Genomic DNA, 26,572 nt, shown 5'->3' with positions numbered 1-26,572 from the left:
TGGGCCCTTTACTCTACCTTCAGCTGATTCCTCCGGCTCGACGACATCTTTTTCCTTTGGAGAAACAGGAAGAAGAAGAAGGAAAATGATTATTATGGGAAATCCTGTGAGAGCTGTAGATTCAGAAAGTCAGATCAGGACTTACTCTGCCATCCTGACTGCAGCTGATTCCTGCCTGCAGAAGAGAAATGAACGAGGAGAGCACGGCTGTCTGGTCTGTTTATAGGTGTTGGTTCAGTGTGTGTGTGTGTGTGTGTGTGTGTGTGTGTGTGTGTGTGTGTGTGTGTGTGAGATGGACCAGTTGTCTTCAGAAGCTGTCGGTTGAATTCCACACTGAGGGGTCGGTGGGAGCAGCTGAGCCTCGAACGAACGCTTCAGGAATTTTCTTCCAGAAGCATCTTCAGACAATGTCGGACATGTTTTTATGGTTAAGTTCATCTTAAACCACTTAAATTAAAAGACGATGAAGTATGTGGTATAAAAACACATTAACGAGCCTCACTGTTGCTCCTTCGTCACCATGAACACACACACTGTAGTTTATCTTAACACACACACACCGTCCTGCTGCCACTCACTACGGCACCAAACGTGGATTCATCCACCGCTGAAAATAATCCCTAAAAATGTACTGTTTCCTCCAGTTTGAGGAATGTGCTACAAAGAAGAGTGAGCAGCTGTTTTCTGAAAACACTGAGCATTTTAAGACATGAAACTACATATTTCATGGCCTGATTTTAAAGATTTATGTCTTCAGAAGGAACCAATGGGCAGAAACGACTGAGAGACACATTTTGAGTATTTAGGCCTTTTTACAGGATTTATATGGAAGTCTGAGTACAACCTGAAGTAAAACTATCATACTGGGCTCAGATATTACTACAAGTGAAGATCGTGATGCAGCTTGGAGTCATAAAACGAGGTTAATTCAGGAGACAGAGTCTGATATTGATGAAAATAAAACCAGCCAACACATGATCTTCTACAAAGACAATGAAAGCTCAGTTTCCTGAAGTGTGGAGGTTTTTCTGCTGTCCCTGGTTTCCTCTGACTCAGCTCAGCTCGAACAGCTGACTGCTCCTTTCATCTGTCGCTGTGCTCGCTTCATTCCTGCAGACAGTAATGGAACCAGCACAGATTCATCCTGTAGCTGAGAGAACAAAAAGACGTGAGGACGCTCGCTGAACGGCGACTCGTGACGATGAAAGTCGACCATCAAAACTGCTTGAGTTAAATTATTTGATGATATTTTGAAAGAAAGTTGAGCTTAATTTTAAAGAAGTCAACTTCAGCTCAGTATGAAGTTAAAGGCCATTAAAATGAGGCTAAAAGGCTGTAAAATGATGATGATGATGTCCTGATTCCTGAGCGTCTGCAGAGAAATGAACAGTTTTCAGGGGAAAATCTTTTCTCTGGTGAAAAAATGATGTTTTCCTGATAAAACCTGAACTCACTGAAACTCATTCTGATAAAATGTCTCTCAGTGTGTGTGTGTGTGTGTGTGTGTGTGTGTGTGTGTGTGTGTGTGTGTGAAGCCAGAAAATACCATAAAACACCTTCAGAATGAAAGTTTAGCAGGACGGATGTGTCGCTGGTGGTGAACCAGAAAAAGCCTCCCAGCAGCTGTCAGCGCTAAACTGGGAGGATTTATTGCTCTTATTGGTTCCCATTATATTCAGCTGCTCAAACACCCTGGGAGAGAAGGGGAGACACACACACACACACACACACACACGAATACTATCATCGACATATACTTGATGTCATACATAAAAGTATATCATATATAATTTAATATACTTATACATCTATATACTTAAAGTAAAAGTACTCGTTATGCATTATGGCCAATTTCAAGAAAATATACATTTTATTTTTGGATTATTATTAATGGTGCATTAATGTTTGAGCATCACTAATGTTACAGCTGGTAAAGGTGAAAACCATTTGAACTACTTTATATACTGCTGTATCTTAACCCACAGCAATACATCATAATTTATTAGAATAATCTGAATCTGCAAAGTGACTAAAAACCAAAGCTGTGAAATTAATGTCGTGGAATAAAAAGTTAATATCGCCTAACGGAGTCGAAGTGAAGTATTAATAAAGCATAAACTACACACAGACAAGCAAAGTGCACATTGCACTGAAGTGTGACTGCAGTATTCGAGTAAAAATACTACGTTTCATTCCACCAACACGGGTCTCACGTTCATAAAGATCTTTTTTAACTGTCTTATCTTAAAACCCTTTCGTCGTTTTGATCTCGCTTCACACTGGATGACATTGTGACATGTCCGAAAAGCTTTCCCTTTTTCTAGAATGACCGGAAGTTATATATTTACAAACCAAGCAGGCTTTTATTATGAGCTTACTGACCGGAAGTGATGCAGTGTCAATAGGACTAACTTGACAGTGGTGTGAAGATGGCGGCGTACAGTCGCACTCAGCTGCTGCAGCTGCTGTTATCGTTACTGTGTCTCTGCGGCTTCGGCTCCGTCCTCGGCCTGAAGGCAGCCAGCGGCCCGGCCGAGCCGCCCAACCCGCCCGTCCTCAGAGCCGCTGATCCCCCGGCCAAGGATGCACCTGTCGCCGCCGCTGCTGCCGCCGCCGCCGCTGGGGCCTCTCAGCCTCGAAGGGCGACCGGTTGGAAGCTGTCGGAGGAGGAGGCCTGCCGGGAGGACCTGACCCGCCTCTGCCCCAAACACACCTGGACCAACAACCTGGCCGTGCTGGAGTGTCTGCAGGACCGCAGAGAGGTAAGCGGCCGCCGGCTGAGCTGGAAGCGTCCCCACCGGTCCCGGGAGGTGATGGGCATCCGCTGGGTGTGTCGCCCCGGTGGTTTAGATCCACACCGGCTGTCAGCGTGACACTGATGCAGAGGTGGAGAGCTGATGGAGAGGGGACATCTACCCCTGCATCAGTGTCCAGCACCGAGCATCCACACACACACACACACACACACACACACACACACACACACACACACACACACACGCCAGATTAATTAAAGGCACCGAAAACCCACATTTTCACTCCAGAAACTACAGAAAATGATGAGATAAATGTTTAAATTATGCAGTATTACGGAGGACTGACCCGGAGTGCCACACTCACTTCTCCGTGTTTGTACTGTCGCTCCTGCATGTTTATCTGACAGCTGTAACTTTGAATAATGTGGTTTCACGCGCAGAGCAGGGAGCACAGTGTGATGCACTGTGGAGGATGGAAAATATCAGAAGTCAAAGTCCATTTCTGGTCACTCACTGCATACAAGTGAAGAGTCTGACGAATAAACAGCCCGTGAAATAAAGCCTGAGAGCACAGAAGAAACTGAGCTTTAAAAGGAACATAAACAGAAAAAGAACACTTTAATATCTTCTGTTTGGATGATTCAGGTGTATTAAAAGATCCGTCTGTCGTCAGGATGTCACCATTAACCAAATCTGACACTGAAAACATGTTAAATATTTGGATTTCTCATGTTTTATTTACTCAATTAGAGACTAAATCTGAATTCCTAACAGGAAGAGTCTTCTTCACATGAAAAACCAGGAGAAAAAGGATGAATTGATGAATCGATGGATAACTGATCAGCTGTTTGAATCATTTATCAAACAAAGATCTTCTTCTGTCGTGTCCCTGTGAGTGAAGTGTGTCTGTGTTTTGTGCTGCCGGATGAACTAAACGAGCTGTTTGTGGACGTTGGACTCGTTCGTGTCTGGATCGGTTTTATTTTTATTCTTTCTCTCAGTTTTACACGTCGGGGTGAGAACGTTTCCCTCCTGGGCGCTCTGAGGTCAGGTAATCATCAACCTGAGCGAGGTGTGTGTGTGTGTGTGTGTGTGTGTGTGTGTGTGTGTGTGTGTGTGTGCGTGCGTGCGTGCGTGTGCGTGTGCGCGCGCGTCGTCCTGCTGCTGTCACATGACTTTTCCTGCTTTTGTCGTCTTTCTTTGTGTCTCTGTGATGAAAACACTCATCAGTCGCCTACGTGTGCAGATTAATTTTAGATGTTTATTTTGGACGTGAATGCAGCAGAGGTGGAAGTACTGTGCTTAAGTACAATTCTGAAGTACTTAACTGTATTCTACTGTGTACTTTTACTCCTCTTCATTTATTTGACAGCTTAAGTTATGACAGTCAGTTATTTGAAAATTTACATTATTTATACAAAAGATAAACCAATAAATGAAGATTACAGGTTAAGAAATCATTTTTTTAATGCTGACACGTGAACGCATCACTAATTGTAATTAATCCAGTAACTAATCCAGAAATATACTTTGAAAGATTTTAAAAGCAGGACTTTTACTTGTCACAGAGTATTTTTACACTGTTCTACTTTTGCTTGAGTACTTTTTGGCCTCACAGGAATCAGCGTGTGTGTGTGTGTGTGTGTGTGTGTGTGTGTGTGTGTGTGTGTGTGTGTGTGTATGTACGTGTGTGTATGTGCGTGTGTGTGTGTACGTGTCGTACTTCAGCAGGAGCTGAAAGGATCGGTGGATCGATTGATTAATCGATTGACAGTTTGGTTTAGTGTCTGACCCTCACAGGAGGCTGCGTCCCTCCTCTGAGCTCCGAGCCGGGGGTCTCAGGCTGGGGGGTGTTCGTATTCGATGTGTGGTCCTGGACTGGTTTGAAAATCGATCGACTGTGATCAGAAACGCGGTTTTCCTGCTCGTCTTTGTCTGATCGTGAGCTGAACGTCTTCGCCTGTCGGACCGATGGTTGAGCTAAACGAGCAGTTTGATGAGCTTCAGGAGCTTCTGATGGACGTTTGAACTGTTTTCTGACATTTTAAAGACCGCGTTTGTCCGCGTGCCTCTCAGACTGATTGATGATGAAACTGATCGACAGCTGCAGCCTCACATTCAGCCGATAAACGCCACGCGACATTCTTCTAAATGTTGGTGCTGTTTCTTCTCTGTTCAGAGGTTTGATCTGTGAGAGGAAGACATCAGAGGTGATGATGATGATGATGATGATGATGATGATGATGATGATGACGACACGTCTGGAGACGCGGTTAAATCTGCCTCACTCACACCTCAACCATCAGTGGAAGCTGTAATAATCTGAGTCTCAGAGAATTTATATTTGATGAGAATTTAAATGCTGAATAATTCTTAGCTGAAATTTAAATGTCACTGAATTTATAGCAGAGAAAATGTTTTACTTTAATAATAAAAGGAACAAATTTGGTTTCCGTATTTCAAGCTTCTAGTCGGTGATTTAAAAACTTTATTTTGTGTGTTTTTCTGTGAAAATTCAACTGTATTCAAGTGTCTCACATTAAGTTACTCAAACAACAACAGTCAAAGACCAAAACTCAGTGTTTAATGTCTAAAATAAAAGAGGAGGAAGTTTCCTCGTTGAGGTTTGAATTTTGGCTGAATTGAGGTTTTAGCTCAGATATTATTAATTCAGATAAATTACATTTTTAAATTTTACAGTTTCATTTTGTATTTGAACTGAGCAAAAATCACGTTTTTAAAACTTTAAATGAGCTTTTTGAGAAACACAAACCATTCAGATACCTGCTTTTCAAAGTAAGAGGCCTCAGTGCTCTGCAGTCAGATGTCAGCGGTTAAATTTCTGATGGATTGATTTGTTTGTGTCTGTGAACGTTTGATAAACGGTTCATCACACTGTGAAACAGTCGTACTGTCAGCAGGTCTGTTTGTTCATGTGTCTGTAAAAAGCTGCAGCTCCTCCTGTGAAGCACCAGCAGATAATGAATGACAACGAAGTAAAACACTGACGCTTTAATACGTCTTCAGAGGAGACGTTACAGCCGCTGACAAATACTGTGCCTGAAGAAACACCTGAAGTGTCCTCAGAGCTGCGTTCAAGTACTTCACCGCGTGTAGGAAACCACTGAAAACATGATTTCATGTACGGCCTGTAAAACGCTGCTCATAGTGTGAACATGGTGAACGCGTCCTGAGACTTTTACCTGCTGTTCAGTGGGTCCACCCACACACACACACACACACACACACAGACACACACACACACACACACACACACACACACACCCACACACGCACACACTCCTCCTGAGCGATGTCCCCTTTACTGAGATAATTACATTGCTTCAACTCAATAACAGCTGTGGCCTCCTGAAGAGGTAAATGACTCTTATAAATCTGCCTCTTCTCCAGAGAAAGACACCACCTCCACACACACACACACGCACACACACACACACACACACACACACACACACACACACACACACACACTCAGTACAGACAGCATTTGTGGTGGTTTCAGCTGAAATTCGACACTTGAGAGACGTCTGAGAAACCACAGTTACAAACGAAGTGCTGAGGAAGTCACTTTGAGACAGACAGACAGACAGACAGACAGACAGACAGACAGACAGACAGACAGGCCTGTGGACGTCTCCAGGTGTGGTCATTGAGTCAGCCTGTCACATCCTGACTGTGTGTGTGTGTGTGTGTGTGTGTGTGTGTGGACGTCAGTTTATTTGGACTGACTCTGACTCTCTCTCGGGTGTCGGGTGTCACTTTGTTCAGCTTTCAGTCACGGCGTTGGCATCGATGTGAGGGGTTCTCAGCCTGGGGGTCGGGGCCCTCAGAGGAGCTCACCAGATGAATCCTAAGGGGTCATGAGATGGTGGAAGGAAACCGTGTTCACTTCTTCAACAAAAAGTTGTTTTTCATGATGAAACTAAACTAAAACTAGATAAAAGGGAACATTTGAAGACATCGTTCAGTCTTATTCAACACCCAGCATGCACCTGTCCTCTCGCTGCGTCCTCCTCAATAACATCTGTACTTCTGTTTTAATTCTTATCAAGATTCTGCTGCACTAAATAAGTCATTTTTCAGTCTTTTTTGCCTTTTCCGTTTTCAGTCCTCGAGACATTCTTGAAACGAGTCAGACTGAAAAACGACTCTCTGACATACGTGTCCTTTAAAGGACCACTGTGTAGGATGTAGTGTCATCTAGTGGTGAGGCTGCAGACTGCAACCAGCCGAACACCGCTGGCCTCCGCCTGGACAGTTTCTGAGGTGTTTTGATTATATTTCTGTGGGTTTACACAGACTCCGCTCGCCTCTGTTATCGCCTCACTTTGACGAGTCTGCTTGATTAATTACGTCTTGTTGCTGAAGCCTTTGATGTGAATGCCATTAATTAATAACTCACAGTCGTACTAATTGGTAATTTTCAGTGGGCCGCAGAGGGTCTGTTTCCTCATTACGCTTGTTCCCGTGTCTCTGAAACATTTAGTGGAGATGACGGCTTAAAGACGCTCTTTGTCTCCGTTCCCGTGGGCAGAGCGGAGTTAACACGAAGCGCTTTCATGTCTTTCTGCTGCGGAGTGATGAGAGGCTGTAAGAGCAGCTTCTCCCGCTGCGTTTCCTCTGATAGTCGAGGATGTTGTGGGAGAGTCTGAAGAGCTTCTGCCGCTTTCTTCACATTAATCTGCTGCCGTTTGGAGAAAAACGTTGCTTTGCTCGTCGCTGTTTCGTGACTTTGTTCCTAACGGCTGCTTGGTCTCCTCCAGCCAAACCAAAGGAACCGTCCAGGAAACATGAAATGATTAATGTCTGTTTAACCTCATTGTCGAGACGTTTGTGTTGGTGTGTTTTCTCTCTCTTCATCATCATCATCATCATCATCATCATACAAACACACAAAGAGCTGGATTCTGCAGAACAGATGCTGGATGCAGAACGTGTATTTTACATGCTCGTTTACAGTAATCTGCCAAAGACGGACGTGCATCATGTGGATTTTTTCTCCTGCTTTTTAAATTAATGCAAAGCTGGGATTAAAATGAATATTGGACATTTCACTCTGTTTTATGTGACTGTTTTAGCTTTTGCTCCTGTTAAAAAGACGGTCCTGATGTCCTCCACCTCTCTGCTTAGAAACTAATTTACTCATTTTAATTTTTGTCTGACATTACAGTAGTAGGTTCTGTTAAAATGATCAAATTTAATTATAAAATCAGTTGATCTATGATCTTTATATTCAGTATTCTTAATGCTGTAAATTTAAACTATAAATGCCCAAAACAGGCTGCTCACTAAGAAGATATCATGTAAATAAGATGAATTTGGAGGGTTTTTTTAAGGGTTTTCACTCAGTTGAAGCTCACCTGGCCTCACCTGTCTGTGGGTCTGTGCACAGTTTGAAAATACACCTGTAAAACTCACTAATTAACCAGTTATACCTTGTGTGTTTAACTTGTACACAAACAGAAATGTGAAATGTTGTTTAAAGGGAACTGCAGCGCTGCTCGTCAGATACAGTTTGTCTTTATGCTAAGCTAGGCTAATCACCTCCCGACTCAGCTGTGTTTTTAATGCACAGACATGAGATCGTATCTCGGTATCGTGCTTGTGTGTTCGCACATGTTTGAATTCACCTGAATGAATCCACCTTCGTCTTCTTCCTCTCTGTCTTCCTGCAGGAAACTGAGATTGCTCCGGACTGTAACCATGTAAGTATCCCCTCCAAAACACACACACACACTGAGCGTTTTGTCTTTCAGAGAGACAGGAAGTGGACAGTTTGGAGCGCTGGTGCAGGCTCTCATATCAGAATCTGTTTAGCGTGTAAATATTTAGTGGGATTAACTTGAAGCTTGAAGGTCAGACGCTGAAACGTCTCCATGATGACCTTGATGATGATCTCCTGTCACGACCTTTGGCTCCGGCTCAGGATGAAACGTAGAAGTTTGGTCAACCTTTTTCATAACAAACTAACTGGTCCAACAGTTTGATTTGTGATCACATACCTGCAGAGCTAATGACGCTCTTGTCTGCTTCAGCCATATTTAGTGCTAATTAGCAAATGCTAACACTCCAAGATGGTGAGTGTGGAAACATGCCAGCTAAACATCAGCACGTTAGCATGTAGCTCAAAGCTCTGCTGTGCCTCAGCACTGGAGTGACACATCACACTCAGTGCTGGTGTTAGAGGTCAATAATTAACAGGAGACTGACCTTTTATAGTTAACACACACACACACACACACACACAAACCTACATAAAACCATTTCACCTTTGCAGGGTGGTGCAGCAGATCACTGTACTGTGAGGATTTTTAACCTCTCACTCACCAGCTGTTCCTCTAAATTTCCACTTCTAGCAGGAGAAAAGACGTTTTTCCCCAGCGGACGATCAATCACACGTGTGCAGTGTCGGGAAGGTCGCCTCTGAAGTGTGACAGGGTACCCTGTTAAAAACGAGAAAAGAAAAGCAGTGTCACATTTTAATTACTTCAGCAAAGTACTGCTATAAATACATATACGCATGTTGAACACATTAGAATATTTTGAAAGATACTTGTACTTTACTTGAGTATTTCTACTTGATGTTACTTTATACTTCTATTCCATTAAAATTCAGAGGTAGATGTTTTCATTCCAGTATGTTTATTTGATAACTTTAGTTAGCCACTTTGCAGATTTAGGCTAATAGTAGAAAAACAGTTAAATTCTGGTGTTATTATGGATAAACATCAGACTCACAATGTAAAATAAAATATAAAGTATTTAAAAGTAGCCCTACTTGTAGCAGCTGCAACATTAAAGTGATGAACACATGAATGTATCATTAATTCTAATCTAATCTAATGAATCTGACTGTGAAACGGGCTGAATTCTGCCTTTGACAGAGTATTTCTACACTGTGGTATTTTTAAAATCTCAGTGCTTCTTCCACCGCCGAACCGATAAAAGGTCGTTTCTTCTCTGTTTGAACTCTAAGAAGTAAACGAGTTTTGGAGAATCCTCAGCTCGTCACTTCGACCTTCACAAACTGTGATTTCACCTCCTTCTGAGGCTCCTGAAGCTCGTCTCAGCAGCTCGTGGCTGATAAACCTTCAGCGCTCACAGCCGTTAACTGCAGACAGCTTTATGCAACGCCACAAGGTTAATGGACGCTCGGACTGTCTTTATTACAGCACAGGAAAGCACAGCTGCAATTAACATGTCTCACACACACACACACACACACACACACACACACACACACACACACTGTGTTGTTTTGTTGTGTTATTTTCGGGGCGGTCTGACTGTCAGGAGCTGTTATCTGTGGCTGCAGCAGCCGACAGGAAAACAATAAAAAAGACAGAGAGAGAAGAGAAAGTGAGGAGAAGAGCTGCTTTTACAAACTTCTGTGCGTAATGAAACAAATCTGATGAGATCTGAGACTTGTGAAGAAGATAGTTGAAACCGAAGCAGCGCAGGCAGAGATACGCTGACGTGCAGCCCCTCGTATGTGTCAAGCTCCATAAATGCATGAATTCATCATTTCCATGATGCATCTCAGTGGTGTCTTTACGCCGGACCCTCCCTGTCGGTAAATGCCCTCAGACTCCTCTTCCTCAGCAGGTAACGCAGCCTCCCTCAGCGCTGATTTGATTATGTTTCAGGCTAATTTGCCATGATGGATTTCAGCGAGGCTCGATTTGAGTCTGCAGGCGGTGAAATCAGGCTCTGCTTTTGTTTTAGACAATTACACCAAAAGATGATTTATTTTGTAAAGGCACGAGGCCTCCTCCTCCTCCTCCTCCTGCTCATCGTCAGAGCGTGAAGGTTGAAAGCAGCAGCGGTGCAGGTTTCTAATGCGCCCGCGTTATACGATACATTCAGACTGTGTTCGGTCTTTACTCAGAGGTTATTAAGCTTCAGAGCTCAGCTGTGAGCCTTAAACTGTATCTTTTTATCACGTGCACAAAGACATGATGGACGTCCAGATGCTGTTCTAACAACAGCGGCGCTCCGAAATGTGACTGAGAGTGACAGATCCTTCAAGCTTCGCTGAAAGTCTGCAGCTGTTTTAATCCTGTGGACCAATCACGACGCCCGCCGATACAAACCAAGTGAAGGTTTAACTGTTAGCGGAGACGTGATGGGATTTCTGGTTTTTCAGTGCAGAAATGACACGATGCTGTTGAGCTGTCGGTGTGTTGAAGGTGTCGCTGGAGATGTTAAATACCTGGATGCCTCTGCTGAATACATGTGTGAAAAGACAAGTTATATCTGCCATATGGTGTCAATAACCTCACAACGCTAACGCTCTAAGATAGGGATGTAAAGTAATCTATTACATGAGTCATTCAGGAGTTACTCCTTTGCAGTACTTTGTTTGCAGTTTACACATCATGTGCATACACACATCGTATGTTGCTGGTCAATGTTGATTTTTAGATATGTATTTAGATACAGTATTCATGTATTTTTCATGTACTTGTATGCACATAGTAGTTTTATGTTTACTTTGACTTGTCCTTGTTGTCCTTGTCTGTAGCCGTTTGTCTCTTCCTGCCTTTGAGAGCAACTTAAATCAGAGTCAGACTCCTCGAATGTGTTCCCATATTCGGCCAGTGAAGCTGATTCTGATCATGTATTGATCTTTGTTCCTGTCTCCTTCAGCTCCTGTGGAACTATAAACTCAATCTGACCACAGATCCAAAGTTTGAGTCGGTGGCCACGGAGGTCTGCAAGAGCACCATCGCTGAGGTCAGTCTGCACCGCAGGAAGCTCAGGGTTCAGTTTCCCGTCCGGTTAAATCAAGCTGTCACTCTGAAACGCTGTCGCCTGTCATGTTAAAAACCTCGGTGATGAATCAGGTTTGAGCTCAGTGAACCAGCTGATTCACGGTTGTATGAAACACAGCAGCAGTGTGCTTTAGCTACGGGATTTAATATATGACAGTGCTGATACGTGGTTACCATATTTACTTCGTTAAAGTGGAACAGAGGCCAACATAATCACACTGCAGAATAACAGGATACACCATAAAACCTCAAACTGGCCCTTTATTCACTTCGACTGCAGAGAGAACCTGCTTTTCATCTGTATTTGAGACAGGCTTTCAGTCGGAGACCTCTCGTTTTTCTCCTCATTCATCTCCACGACAGTCGTCTCATATTATCATATATATCGCTGCCTCACCTCGTCCTTCTCCCACATATTTGAACAGGAAATGTTTAAATTTAGCGATTTTGACCATAGAAATGTTGAAATCATACAGAAAACAAATGTATAGAACAGTCATGAGCTTAAGTCCGAATTTCCTCCTCTTAATGAAGGCACAGCAGGTTTTTTTAATTATATTTTAGCAGGTGAGGCACTGCCTCGCCTGCCTCCCCTGACCGCACGTCGCCGTGTTGACTCATTTGGATCATTGACATTGCTGTAATATTGCTGTAACTTAATAATTTAGTTGCGTCTATTTTGTGCTGACTGTGGTGGTCGCAGGATAAAGAAGGTAGCCCAGGTGCTCCTCTCCTCTGCCAAGTCCTTCAGCTCCTCCTGGAGGATTCTGAGGTGACTCCCGGTCCAGGTGGGATGTATAATCCCCTGCAGCCTGTTGGCTTGAACGATCTCAGCTGGCTCCTGTCAGCGTGAAGGAACACTGATCCCTGTAATATCTGTTACAGTCTGAGCTTAACGAGGCAAACACGCTCAAACACAGTGCTGGAAGTAACTAAGAACATTCACTCAAGTACTCCAGTCTGTGGTATTGAGTACTTTTTCCACCACTACTCAAACATGTATTTAAACTTAATATCTCCATAATAAAATCACCAGCACACACAGTTTGGTCAAACGTGTCACCTGTTCGATACCTGCAGATTAAAGAGTGTAACGAGGAGGAGCGGGGGAGGGGCTACCTGGTGTCCTGCCTGGTGGACCACCGCGGCAACATCAGCGAGTACCAGTGTAACCAGTACATCACCAAGATGACCAGTATCATCTTCAGCGACTACAGGCTGATCTGCGGCTTCATGGACAAATGCAAAGAAGACATCAACAGCCTGCACTGCGGCAGCGTCAACGTGGGACACAAGGTGAGGGCGCCGTCTCGCTCTTTGTTCTACGTCACATGACTTCCTCCTCTGCTCCCGTCATAATTACTGCGGCCACTAGAGGTCGCTGCCTCACAACAGACGGATGTGGGGGGCAGTAACCTGCGTGCAGTTGACTCACACACTCATTTTATCAAAATAAAATATCTTTACAAAATATAATCAACCTATGAGTTCAGCAGCATATGAAGTAGAACTCGAGCTAAAACATTAAAATGATGAACACATGAATGCATCATTAATAATTACTCAGTGACATAATGGATATGATTCTGAGCTCTTCCAGTGGACGCTGGTTTTGGTGTCATGTGGTCCTTCGGGGTCCCTGTTGTTTCCCCGATCTAAGTGTGTGATGTGTGTGTCACGTGTGATGTCAAACCTCCTCCTCTTCCTCTTCCTCTCTTTCCTCGCCGTCCGCCTTTCATCAGGACGTCCACTCGCAGGGTGAGGTCATCGCCTGTCTGGAGAAGGCGTTGGTGAGGGAGGCGGAGCAGCAGGATCGCGTTCGACCAATCAAAGAGGAGTGCCAGAAGGCAATCCTGCGGGTGGCGGAGCTGTCGTCAGACGACTTCCACCTCGACCGACATCTTTACTTCTCCTGCCGAGACGACCGCGAGAGATTCTGTCAGAACGTACGAGACTCCACCAACTCCTGCACACTTTAAAAAAAAAAATTAAAATAATTGTTGATGTTCAGTCAGTGTCGTTCATCGGCTTCTTGGTTTCCAACCAAATTTGTAAGCAAGAGAAACACGATGCTGCAACAGAAACTTTACTACAGTTAGCTCGTCATGCTAACGTCTGGCCCCTTAAAAAAGACATAAGTTACAGGGAACTGTGAGACTGCAGAGAGAAACATGAAAATATGTTTGCAGAAACCTCAAAGCTGTTGCTAGTTATCCATTTTGCGTTTCTCCTCTCCACAGATTCAGGCAGGAGAAGGGAAAGTCTACAAATGTCTGTTCAATCACAAGTTTGAAGAGGCCATGTCAGAGAAGGTACGGCCGACTCGGTGTCTGACCCCTGAGGTGGAGCAGGGCGGCCTCAGGTCACCGCCTCGCTCACGTTTATCACACCGACCCGGCTTCAGTCGCTAACGCTCTCCTCTGCTCCCCCTCCTCAGTGCCGGGACGCTCTGACCACCCGTCAGAAGCTGATCTCTCAGGACTACAGAGTCAGTTACTCTCTGGCTAAAGCCTGTAAGCTGGACCTGAGGAAGCAGCGCTGCAGCCTGGACACCAACCTGCCGCGGGCCCGCGAGGCTCGGCTGTCGTACCTGCTGCTGTGTCTGGAGGCCGCCGTGCACCGCGGTGAGTCGAACGATGATGCAGCCGTGCATCGCACTGAACTTTCTGCCACATGATGGCAGCAGAGTGCCGCTAAGATACTATCATACAGAATCATGCAACTCAGAGTAGACGACATTCAGTCAGATTACAGTCTGTAAAACACTTACACTGGATATGAAATATTGTATAAGCGACAAATGTGGAGACAAAGTCTGATAAATCTCTATTTTTACTTTTTGCCCTCCCTGCAACAAACATCAGGTAGGAGACGTTAGCAGCTAAAGCTAACAGATGTTTTTCTCAGGTGTTGGTTGAGACCAACACAGAGCTGAGAGTAAATGTTCATCTGCTGAATACAAGCATGAATGCTAATGTTGCTCCATGTCTGTTTGATGGGTAATGTGGTGCCACGACGCCCCCAAGTGGCCAAAAACGCAAATTAATGCAGCTTTAAGTACAAAGACGTTTATTTTTGTGACGTTAATAAACTGTAGATACCTGCCACACAGTGCTGAGATGATCTACCTGCCTTGCGTCATTACTGTGTCAGTAATACTCAGATCTCGTGCCGCGCAGGTCGTCCAGTCAGCGGCGAGTGTCAGGGCGAGATGCTGGACTACCGGCGGATGCTGATGGAGGATTTCTCTCTGAGTCCGGAGATCGTGCTGCACTGCCGGACGGAGATCGAGGCCCACTGCTCCGGGCTGCACCGCAAAGGGCGGACGCTGCACTGCCTGATGAGAATCGGACGCGGCGACCGCAGCACCACCGTGGACAGCGTCTGCCAGAGCGCCGTAAGACCTCAGCGAACGTCGCTGCGATGCCTCCGTGCAAAACCAAACTTTTTTAAATTATCATATAAACCAGGAAGTTGTCTACTAATAATGTTAATAGATGTTAATCAAATCCAGCCTCACTCGATGTTTCTCTGAACGTTTGTCTCCCTCAGCTGCAGACTTTGATCCAGTCTGCAGACCCCGGAGCCGACTACCGGATCGACCGGGCGCTCAACGAGGCCTGCGAGTCCGTCATCCAGACCGCCTGCAAACACATCCGCAGCGGCGACCCAATGTGAGCTGGTCACACGCACGCACGCACGCACGCACGCACGCACACGCACACGCACACGCACACACACACACACACACTCACACACACTTTAAAATCGTAGCTTTAGCAGTGAGATGTGTGCAAGCAGCAGTTGTTATGTTTATTCATGAGTCTCATTAGTAGTGATGCACTGATCCGACTTCAGCGCCGATACAGCTTTGAGCATCGGCCTGAGTATTGATCTGGTACCAGTGTTTGATTAGTAAGCTGTGTGGAAGAGACTGGGATCATTCTCCATGTGTAAGGACGCGTCAGGCTCGCCTCAAACGTTGCTTTCCTAACACTGTAAAACAAAATGGAACAAATAAACACACATATAAAAATGTACTGAAATGTTATTTATTAAATGATGTCATTCGATACCAGATCCAGCTATTTGAGTCAGCAGTGGACCGATATCAGCGTCAGTATCGGTGCATCTCTACTGACTAAAAAAACAACATAAACTCACAAAATGTCAACAAAGGAAATATTGCTAAATACATCTGTGCACCTTCTGAATTCAGGCCTCTCCAAACTAAGATGAGCTTCATGAAACACACTTCAGTGAAACTCGACAGAAACAAATACATTAATCAATAATTCACTGACTTTGATGTGAAAATGTTCTGACTCTACATGCTGAGCAGCAGCTGTCAATCATTCTTCACAGGCCGAACGTTAGAATCATTCATTGGCCGATCATCAGTCGTGCGTGTGTGCGTGTGTGTGTGTGTGTGTGTGTGTGTGTGTGTGTGTGTGTGTGTGCATGTGTGTGTGTGTGTGTGTGTGTGTGTGTGTGTGCAGGATCCTGTCGTGCCTGATGGAGCACCTGTACACAGAGAAGATGGTGGAGGACTGTGAACACCGACTGTTGGAGCTGCAGTATTTCATATCCAGAGACTGGAAGTGAGTCAACAGACGTCTTAACGCACTTAAAGTTCCTTCTCTATAAAATCTTCATCCCCACGTGACCTCGGCGAGGACCTTAAGCTTCTCTTCCGCCCCCCTCTCTGCCTGCAGGCTCGACCCCATCCTGTATAAGAAGTGTCAGGGCGACGCTGCCCGTCTGTGTCACACACACGGCTGGAACGAGACCAGCGAGCTGATGCCGCCGGGCGCCGTCTTCTCCTGCCTGTACCGCCACGCGTACCGCACGGAGGAGCAGGGCCGGCGGGTACGAGGATGTTACAGACTTCTAATGTGTTTGTTGAACGCAGCGTTCTGCCTGAGTATCGGCTCGTTATCGGCTGATGTCTGTAGGACGCTCGCTCTCTGACCGCAGGTGTAACTCTGATGTTCTTAACTTTACCAGGTGAACCTGGACGAGGAGGTAAGTGGGCAATGGCTCCGCTAAATCAGTCAGTGTTGATCGTGGTGAAGGGCTGAATCGATGGTGATGATGATGATGAGGGCAGTGATGTGATCCACGCCTGTCGCTGATAGGCCGGGGTGATTTAATGTGGTGCTTGTGTGACTTCCTGCTGCACAGCGAGGCCAAGCAACACCAGGTTAGGACTCCATCTGCGCAAAGATGCAGCGCATATCCCAACAACAGCAACTAAAATCACTCATTTAATTTTGGTGGACTATGAAAGTAATTTTTCACATTAAAACTACAGAAGCAGCTCATTATTTCCACTTTCCAGCCCTGCAGCAGCTCTGTGAGGCTGGATGGAGGCTCTGAGCTAAATGCTAACGTAGGCTAACAATGACACTGCTAACACGCTGCTGTTCAGCACGTATGAACTTGTACTGTAGCCTGTTAGCATGCTAACATTTGCTAAGTGCAGCTGAGGCTGATGGGAGTTTTATTTGGTCATAAATTATTTGAGAGATTAAAACTTTGAACTGATGAATATAGAAAAATGAATATAGATCATAGAAACACCACCTCTGATCTGCTGCACCACTCAGAGTGTGTGTGTGTGTGTGTGTGTGTGTGTGTGTGTGTGTGTGGAGGTTCAGTATCAGCTTCCGTCCAGGACCTGACTGCATAATGAACCGCTGTCATAGTAAATCAGGGGCTGAATACACACACTGACTGTGGCCATAAACTCAATGCAAGCCAGTGTATCTTATATCAACTAAGTAATTAGAAGCAGGTCCATAAATACATTTATAGACAAGGACAAGAATTGTATCGTGGAAGTAAGTGGAAGCCAGTGCAGGAACTGTAGATCAGGAGTGATGTGGGCTCTTCGTACCACTTAAACTCTGGCAGCAGTGATATATGTGTGTGTGTGTGTGCGTGTATATGTGTGTGTGGACGTGTATTATTTATGTTGTTTGGACATAAATCTGTTTACACAGTCATGTGAGGACTCGCCTTCCTTATGGGGACAAAACACAACGCTTCATAATGTAAATCATTAACTTTCAGGGTGAAGAGTCGGGTTAAGGTTAAGGTAAGTTTAGGTTAAGGATAAGATAAGGGTTAGCGTTGGTTATGTTAAGAAGTCTCCAGCTGGTCCAGACGCTGCTGCCGGTCTGATGTTCACACTAACACCGACTGACATCTCGTCCCGAAAGGAAACAAAAGATGTGTCAGCGCTCGACTGCGGCGCCGAGCACTTTAACAAAAGAGTCTTCCTCACGACTTTGATGATGGAGCCTGATATCTTCGTAATCAGCGTCTCTCCGTCAACAACGATGGCGAGGAAGGTCCACTTGGCCCTGATTTTAGTAATTACACTCATCAGCGAGAAGACCCTCGACGGCTTGATTTGATATGATTATATAACCTGGTGTTTTTCTGTCCTCGCTGAGTGTGTGTGTGTGTGTGCGTGCGTGTGTGTGTGGGGGGGGGGGGTTGCTGTTTTAGAAGAGAAGCTGCCCTGTGTGCAGGGCTGCAACTAATGATTGTTTTCTTAATTAATGTCCCAATTAATTTTTAATTGATTCATTATTGATCTATGCATCAGGAAACGGTGATTATCAGAACTGTTACAGATTAATTTTCCGTTAGTCGATTAGTCGTCTCAGCTCCACGTGTTTGTCTGGTGAGTCAGAGGTCACTGTTGTCACTGATGTCAACATCTGAAACCGGTAATTACAGGAAGTCACACTGCAGCTTTCGACTGGTTCAACAGGTTCTTATCAGAAATGTTTGTTTATGTTAAGTAAATATCTGCTGATGTGTTTTACAGCTCCGAAATATCAACACTGGTATCAACAGTTCAGTGTGGTCAGGCTCTAGTACAAGCTTATCTGTGTGTGTGTGTGTGTGTGTGTGTGTGTGTGTGTAGTTATCTCGGGACTGTAAGGTGGAGGTTCAGAGGATCCTCCACCAGAGGGCGCTGGATGTGAAGTTGGACCCTGAGCTGCAGAAACGTTGCATGACCGACCTCGGCAAGTGGTGCAGCGAGAAGACGGACACTGGACAGGTGAGACGGACAGACGCTACAGCTGATTACCTGATCCTGAGGCCCTGTGACTGGTGTTTGAGTGCCCTCTGCTGGTGGTTTGGTGCATCACGATGGCTCCTCTCGCTCCGAATCCTCTCCAACCTTTAAGAAACCAAACCTTGAATCAGTTTAAAGGACCTCACAGGAAGGTTGTGCATGTTGTAGCCATTAAAATCCGTCTGTGTGTGTGTGTGTGTGTGTGTCCAGGAGCTGGAGTGTCTGCAGGATCATCTGGAGGACCTGGTGTCTGCCTGCAGGGACGTCGTGGGCAACCTGACTGAGCTGGAGTCAGAGGTCAGAGGTCATTGGAGTCAAGCACAGCAGAGTGTTTCTGTGTCTCAGCTGCACATTTTGAGCTTCTTGTCTCTGTCTCACTGTTTGCTGCAGGACATCCAGATCGACGCTCTGCTCATCAGAGCCTGTGAACCCGTCACTCAGGCCCACTGCCATGTGAGGACATGCACTTACTGTGTGTGCAACAGAAACACAAACACAAACAAGCTGCTAATCTACTGAAAGACAAACAGTCTGTGAATCAGAGTCCGCCTCAGTGACGAGCAGGTTTCATGTACATGTTGTTAGTTAGAGAGACGAAGCAGTGAATCCTTTGACCCAACAGCAGTGCACACTCTTAGCCGCCAGTTGACCATTTGCTAAGCCCCGCCCTCCTCACTTAATGTTGGTACGCCTGTCAATCTTAACATTCTTCTGTGTGTGTGTGTGTGTGTGTGTGTGTGTGTGTGTGTGTGTGTGCGTGTGTGTGTGTGTGTAGGACGTAGCCGACAACCAGATCGACACCGGTGATCTGATGGAGTGTTTGGTTCAGAACAAACACCAGAAGGAGATGAACGAGAAGTGTGCGGTGGGCGTCACGCACTTCCAGCTGGTCAGTCATCATCTCGTCCGTCTCCGTCCTGATTTCTGTGGACTTCTGTCTCTGCTGTCGTACTTTTGTTGACCAGACAGTTGACGTCAAACCAGCAGCAGTTTTCAGGTTGTACTGGAAGTCCTGTTTGTTAGACAGCAGCATTTTAATCTCCTCCGGGCCGACAGCTGCACATAAATGCTGACTTTCTCGCCTTTTTGTCAGTAAGAGTGCAAAACTTTAATGGTTCCCTCTGTGTTATTGAATTATAACCAAATCCTGCAGCACAAGAGAGAGAAAAATGAAGGAGGCCGATGACGATGTTCCTTCCTCTGTGCTCAACTTTCAGATCCAAATGAAGGATTTCCGGTTCTCCTATAAGTTCAAGATGGCCTGTAAGGAGGACGTTCTCCGCTTGTGTCCAAACATCAAGAAAAAGTGAGCAGAACTCTTCGTTCAGAGTCTTTCATGCATCCTGCTGCTGTGATTTAAAGTGACGTATTTCACGCTGTCCGTCCGCGTCGACCTGCAGGGTGGACGTCGTCATCTGTCTGAGCACCACGGTGAGGAACGACACGCTGCAGGAGGCCAAGGAGCAGCGGGTGTCACTCAAGTGTCGCAAACAGCTGCGGGTGGAGGAGCTGGAGATGGTACACACACACGCACGCACGCACGCACGCACGCACGCACGCACGCACGCACGCACGCACGCACGCACGCACACACACACACACACACACACACACACACACACACACACACACACACACACACTCCCGATGATGTTTGCTGTCAGCGTTCAGTTGTCCTACAGTTGTTGTTGACATTGAAGTGGACCAAGTCACAGCCACACTTCACTAAAATGAACCAGTGTCACAGTAACATTGGTGGGATAAAACTCACAGTGCACCTCCTCTTTCTCCTCCCCCTCCCCGTCAGTCGGAGGACATTCGGTTGGAACCGGAGCTTTACGATCCCTGCAAGTCCGACATCAGCCGCCTGTGTCCCAACGTGGCCTTTGGTAACGCTCAGGTAGGAAAGAAAACATCACAAACATTAAAATCTGTGATCTCCTCCTCCTCCTCTCCTCCTCACTTCCTCTCCCTCGGCTGCTCCTCAGATGATCGAGTGCCTGAAGGAGCAGAAGAAGCAGCTCAGTCAGCGCTGCCACCAGCGGATCTTCAGGCTGCAGGAGGTGGAGATGACCGACCCCGAGCTCGACTACCAGCTGATGAGGGTCTGCAAGCAGATGATCAAGGTGACGAAGAGTTTTATTACTCGTAGTTTTTAGCATCGTTGCTGTTGGTACTTTTCTGCTCACAGCTGTAAGTAATCACTGAGATCTGGGACACAAAACAAACACTAAACAGAAGTCAGACAGGCTGTAAACAAGCCTCCGGGTCAGACAGAATAGAAATTTACTGCCTAAACTGTTTGTCGTAAACATTCATCACAGTTTACGAACCGATTTCCTGCTTCAATTTGACCAAAACAACAACAAAACACAGAAAAAGTATTTTCAGACGTCAGACGTAAATCGACACGATTCTTTAAGCGGTTTGCTCGTTGACTCTCCTGCAGCGGTTCTGCACTGAGGCCGACACCAGGAACGTCCTTCAGTGTCTGAAGCAGAACAAGAACAGCGAGCTGATGGATCCCAAGTGTAAACAGATGATCACCAAGAGACAGATCACCCAGAACACAGGTCAGTAACAAGTAACAAGAGCCGGATGTGACTCAGCGCATTCACCTCGCTGACACGCCTCCTCCTCCTCCTCCTCCTCCTCCTCCTCCAGACTACAGGTTGAACCCAGTGTTGAGAAAAGCTTGTCGAGCCGACATCCCAAAGTTCTGCCAGCCCATCCTGAACAAGGCGAGCGAGGACAGCGAGCTGGAGGGTCAGGTGATCGCCTGCCTCAAACTCAAATACGCCGACCAGGTCAGTCCACAGTTAGCTCCCAAAAACCAAAAAGTGATGTAAAAATACTGACATTTATATAAACAATAAAACTACCAAACTGCAGATCAGTGCAGTGAATAGTGGAAATGATGTTTCTACTATAAGATATGTACGTATTTTAATGCTACTGTTAAAATAAATCTCTAAATTCTGAAACACTGGAGGTTGTTGTCTTAAATCGTGTGTTTTCTGGCTGGGGTTTGGTTCAGAGGTTGTCTCCAGACTGTGAAGACCAGATCAGAGTGATTCTCCAGGAGTCAGCGCTCGACTACAGACTGGACCCACAGCTGCAGATGCACTGCTCAGATGAGGTGAAAACACACACACACACACACACACACACACACACACACACACACAATCCTCAGGTTTATTTCGGATCTCAACTGTCTGTATCAAACCAAGTCTTTCTTTTCCTCCATTTCTCCTTCATTATTTTCCTGTTTCCTCTTTTTCTCTACTTCCTCCTTTTCTCCTCTCCTGTTTCCTGTTGCCTCTCCTGCAGATCTCCAGGTTGTGTGCTGAGGAGGCTGCAGCTCAGGAGCAGACCGGTCAGGTGGAGGAGTGTCTGAAAGTCAACCTGCTGAAAATCAAACAGGACAGCTGTAAAAAGGTGAACATCACTCCGTCCAAAGCAGACTGAGAGTTTCAGGTCATCTCAGGACACTATGAGAGGAATCTTAAATACAACATTTCAGAGACTAATGTGAGTCCGGAGACTGCGCCGATGCAGCTGGACTGAAGGTCACGGTGTTGTCCATCAGGCATTTCGATGACTCAGCGTGTTGTCTGAATGAATGTCGCTGCAGAAGCTCAGCCTCGTCTCCTCCACCTTTCTTTGTCGTTCGCAGGAAGTCCTGAACATGCTGAAGGAGAGTAAGGCGGACATCTTCGTGGACCCGGTCCTCCACACAGCCTGCGCTCTGGACCTCAAACACCACTGTGCTGCCATCACACCCGGCAGAGGGCGACGTGGGTGTTCTCACACAACACAGAGCCGATGGAGCCTCCATCTTTTTTCAGTGGGATGGTTCACTGTGTGTCTGAATGTCTTAACGTGTTGCTCCTTCTCACCATCCAGAGATGTCGTGTCTGATGGAGGCGCTACAGGACAAGAGGGTTCGTCTGCAGCCCGAGTGTAAGAAACGACTCCAAGACCGCATCGACATGTGGAGCTACGCTGCAAAGGTGAGCAGCTGGAGGAGGGGCTTCACCTCGCCACAACGCCTCGCATTGTTCAGTCTTCATGTCTGATTTTGCACATTAATTACTGTTTTCTTAGTTGGTGAGACATTTAGCTTGAATCCACAGGAGAAAAGGTCATCCGGGTAAATCTTCTGGGAACCTGATGGTTGTTGAGATGTGTCAGTCTGGACCAAAGCGGCGGACTGACCGTCAGATGGACAAACACGACGCGAGCATTACCGAAAAGCTGTCTGACTTTGCTGCTCCGCTAACCTCCCCCTCTGTCCTGCAGGTGGCGCCGGCGGAGGGCTTCTCAGACCTGGCCGTGCAGGTGATGACATCGCCCTCCAAGAACTACATCCTGCTCATGATCGCGCTCAGCGTGTGCGTCCTCTTCCTGGTGGGGCTGCTGTGCGGTCGGATCACCAAGCGAGTGACGCGAGAACTGAAGGACCGGTAGAGGACGAGCGCTCGGACACTTCGGAAAAGACTGACTCCTCGCACCTTCTTCCTCCCCTTCCTCCTCCTCCTCCTCCCCCGCCTCCTCTCCCTGATGCCAGCCAACCTGCACAGTGCCAACGCCAGTACCCACATCTGGAACTCCTCTGCTCCTCTGTTTTTTGGCTGCTGCTGAACATTTGCATCAAATGCAAAACGCCCCCTCCGACTCTCACGACAACCTTAAATCTCTGATTGGGCATCTCCAAACGTCAAGAGGGCACCGGCCGTCTGATTGGACGGTCACATTTTCCTCCCAGTAAATCTGCTTTGTTTCGTTTGGGTTCGGACGTGAGGTCGTCCGGCATCTTTTAAGTTTCTAAATCAGCGCTGTTCATGAGGTGACGGAGGGCCGCCGCCGCCGCCGCCGCTGCTGAGGTTAGGATCGCTTCCCCCCGTCGAGTCCTGATGCTTTTCGTGATATTTAATGGAGACTGGAGCATGTCGAGCAACAGGACGTTGTTTCTTTGCAAGTGACTGCGGCTGCCTGAATCGCTCACGGAGCAACTGGAAATCTTGAGGCAAAACTCTGGGGTTGAATTCTGTGACGTTCCTGTTGCTTTCAAACATTTCCTCATCGGTCGTGAACTCCCGTCCTCTTCACTCCTGTACAGGATCATACAAGTCCAGCTCGCAGGTACGACAGTTCGGAAAGATTCGCGTCGTGAAGATTCTTCTGGGTACTTTCACCATGACCTGTGTCGTCCCCAGTCCTGTCCCCTGTTGCTTTTAATGAGCCAACACAACCTGTCACATAACGCGCAGAGGCTTCGTCAGTGTACAGACGTGAGCGGGTTTCTTTGTTTGGTGAGGGAGGCAGTGAATGTTAATGTGGACGCAGCATTTAAACACGAGACTCGTTTAAAAACAGACAGGAAGTTCCTTCTTTCGAGTATCTGAGCTGCCGGTTTAACGGGTTTGGCCCTCATTGAATTCTACATATTAAACATCCAGCAGATAAAACCCTGAATGAAGGCACAGACAGGTCAGAGGTCACCATCGCAGGGTGTGAAGTGCTATTTCACATAGCGCCACAAGAGGTTTTCCTCTTTACATTAGCCGGGTGGCGATTAGCGGAAAAACAACATATAGACTCAGTCACCACTCTTGACCCATGAGAAGTGTGTGGTGGTGTATTTATTTGCAGAGACTTGTATTTTATTCTTATCTCACTGTGTTTGGGATGTTTCTGGGCCGCAGCCTTTGGGCGGTGGGTGCGTAGCCTTTAAAGGCCATTAACAGCTTACAGGTGAGGTGGGGTCTTCATGAAAAGGTAGCGACCAGGATGAGTCGTCTGTGTCTGAATTCTCCTCTTTGGACCCAAAAACGATGAGCTAACACTGCTGTTAGTAACTGCGTTATTATCGTGAAACATAATTATTGCCTGCTGCTGCTTCTGTTAGCGAGCGAGACTGAAGACTAAACTCGCTAATTAGAGACAGTAATCCAACTGTTCGCGTAGCTGTTCGTTCAGATACACAAACGATGCCGTTAACACACGATTTATTGGGCTGTATGTGTGTTTGGGTAACTGGTCAGGAGGCGTGAGGACAGTTCCTGCTTAGTTTACCTGTAAAAAATACACCTGCTAACAAGTCTAACTGAATTCCACCGAGCGCGTCACGTCTGCGTTTCGTCCGCTACGCGTCTGACGGAGCTGACCGCTGCCGCTCTTCTAGCAGGCGCGTTCCGAGACGCGTCACCGAGGCGCGGCGGACAATACGCGCCGAGTGACGCGTCAAGAAGAGCAGATCGAGCCACACAGGAAGTCAGACACAGGAACGGTAGAAGATCCGGTAGTTTTCAAAAATAAAACACCCTCTGCAGACTCACGATCGTACGTCATAATAGACGCAATTAAAACACAAAAAAAGAAAACATTTGAGTACAAAGCCTACTTACCCATGATAGAAGCACAAAAATCAAGGAAAAACGACCAACTCTGAGCAAGTCAACAAAATCAGTCTAGCACAACAGCAGGAGGACAAACAAAAACGTGTTGCGTCCAGTTGAATCTGTGGGTCAAAATCAGAAATTAACACCCAGTATCTCCTTTGTTTGATCCCAACACAAGCTGTGGTTTGCAGGGAGCGACGTACTTGAACAGTTTATGGCTAACAGCTGCCGTGACCTCCTGGCGTCTCCCTGGATCATCAGCAGAGACGCCGAACTCACTGATAAACTGAGTCCACATTTCTGTACGGATTCTACAAACGAGACATAACGTGTTAATCAGTGGTCTTAGAGGTGTTGGTACTGTGGACAGCGCCAGGCTAGCAGTTTCCCCCAGCTTCCAGTCTTTATGCTAAGCTAAGCTAATCACCTCCTGGCTGCCGCTCTTTTAAAACCCCGTACCCACCAAACGGCCAAAAAATGAAATGAAAGCAGCTTTTGGTGGTCGTGACAGGCCACAGCGAAGCTTTAGCAGTCAGGGTGAACGGGAGTAATCTGATCTGTGTGTTTAGATCAAAGTCGCAGATGATCGATCGAGTATCTGATTCAGATCATTTTGATTTATTTGCCTGAAGCTTGAACAGACTAATATCAGATTTTCACTTCCTTGATACACATATGTGAAGCCTGTGTGCAAAATATCTGCACTGGGTCCTTTTACCAGTGAAACTATTAGTAGAAATGCATCAAATAGACATTAAAGACAAAGTGGCTTCATGCTGACCATCAGAGTCCCAGACAGGAAGTAATCGCTCCGTGTTTCACATTCAAGCCATAAACGTATTCTTCCTTTTTGTTTCAGGCACGCGACATCTAACTTTAATGTAACTGAAGAGATGCAAACATTATTTTGCATTTTTTATTCTTTTCTGAGTGATAAAATTTGATTTTGCACTTTAACATCGGAGTCTGTTTGCCGATTGGACGCCGAGCCTCGTTCATAAGATCCAGAGCTCTAAAAAGCGAACGCGCCTTCTTTTAGCAAACGTTTTTGGTTGTATTTTAATATTTGTGAATGATTCAAAGTGATCACACCGATGCAGAATGCGCAGCAAACACAGCATTTCAGCTCATTTCTAAAAGCTAACGCAGCTGAAGTTGCTAATCAGTCGTGAACTTCCTGGATTTGGCGCGTGAAAAAGGAAACGTCCTCCACCTGAAAGCTGAGCCGATCGACGTCAGTCAGAAACCAACAGCTCGCCGCTTTGAGCTTTCCTAAACCGTCTTTATGTTCCTGTGTGTCTGCTGAAGCCACAAGTTGAGCGATGTAACAGGAAATAAAGAAATATTATAACCAGTTTTGTACGCAAGTCTACGTGTACGAACGCCATCAGTGTGCAGTTGTTTCTTTTCACGTTTTGCCATGTAATACCAAGACATAACAGTCATCGGTGTGAGATTTGATTTTGCTGTACAGATAAAAATTTGTCAATTTAATAAAACTGTCTGCAGATTTTCGTA

General features: G+C 46.1%; 2 protein-coding genes across 5 annotated transcripts in view; one reads left to right on the top strand and one right to left on the bottom strand.

Moving 5' to 3' along the window:
* LOC143322843 (troponin I, fast skeletal muscle-like) overlaps positions 1 to 2,508 on the bottom strand; it is a 5,032-nt gene extending 2,524 nt beyond the window's left edge. The window contains exons 1-3 of one of the 4 annotated variants that reach the window (XM_076734231.1): positions 2,383 to 2,508; positions 146 to 1,692; positions 18 to 54 (exon numbers count right to left, since the gene is read on the bottom strand). In XM_076734231.1, coding sequence (XP_076590346.1) covers positions 18 to 54; positions 146 to 153 — 45 coding nt within the window. In that variant the 5' untranslated portion in view covers positions 154 to 1,692; positions 2,383 to 2,508. Of the gene's footprint in view, positions 1 to 17; positions 1,693 to 2,382 lie in introns of those variants that run through there. The other 3 variants (XM_076734242.1, XM_076734249.1, XM_076734257.1) reach the window with 3 other exon arrangements.
* On the top strand, positions 2,408 to 26,572 carry LOC143322767 (Golgi apparatus protein 1-like). The gene is made up of 26 exons (XM_076734186.1): positions 2,408 to 2,762; positions 8,453 to 8,482; positions 11,427 to 11,513; positions 12,632 to 12,847; positions 13,294 to 13,497; positions 13,792 to 13,863; positions 13,989 to 14,175; positions 14,731 to 14,948; positions 15,104 to 15,225; positions 16,051 to 16,152; positions 16,267 to 16,420; positions 18,492 to 18,629; positions 18,858 to 18,944; positions 19,038 to 19,100; positions 19,423 to 19,536; positions 19,865 to 19,953; positions 20,048 to 20,165; positions 20,455 to 20,547; positions 20,636 to 20,773; positions 21,097 to 21,220; positions 21,312 to 21,454; positions 21,685 to 21,786; positions 21,981 to 22,088; positions 22,327 to 22,447; positions 22,557 to 22,663; positions 22,953 to 26,572. Exons 1-26 carry the CDS (start codon positions 2,430 to 2,432, stop codon positions 23,118 to 23,120), a joined length of 3,438 nt encoding a protein of 1,145 aa, XP_076590301.1. The 5' UTR covers positions 2,408 to 2,429; the 3' UTR covers positions 23,121 to 26,572.

This window comes from Chaetodon auriga, chromosome 1 (genome assembly GCF_051107435.1).
Source record: "Chaetodon auriga isolate fChaAug3 chromosome 1, fChaAug3.hap1, whole genome shotgun sequence".
Lineage (NCBI taxonomy): Eukaryota > Metazoa > Chordata > Actinopteri > Chaetodontiformes > Chaetodontidae > Chaetodon > Chaetodon auriga.
Note: the sequence above shows the minus strand (reverse complement) of the source record. Positions and strands in the feature narration are given on the sequence as shown.

Coding starts and splice junctions, on each gene's coding strand:
- LOC143322767 (XM_076734186.1), top strand. CDS start 2,430: ATGGCGGCGTACAGTCGCACTCAGCTGCTGCAGCTGCTGTTATCGTTA. Junction 8,483..11,426: donor TTGCTCCGGACTGTAACCAT/GTAAGTATCCCC, acceptor TGTCTCCTTCAG/CTCCTGTGGAACTATAAACT. Junction 12,848..13,293: donor GCGTCAACGTGGGACACAAG/GTGAGGGCGCCG, acceptor GCCTTTCATCAG/GACGTCCACTCGCAGGGTGA.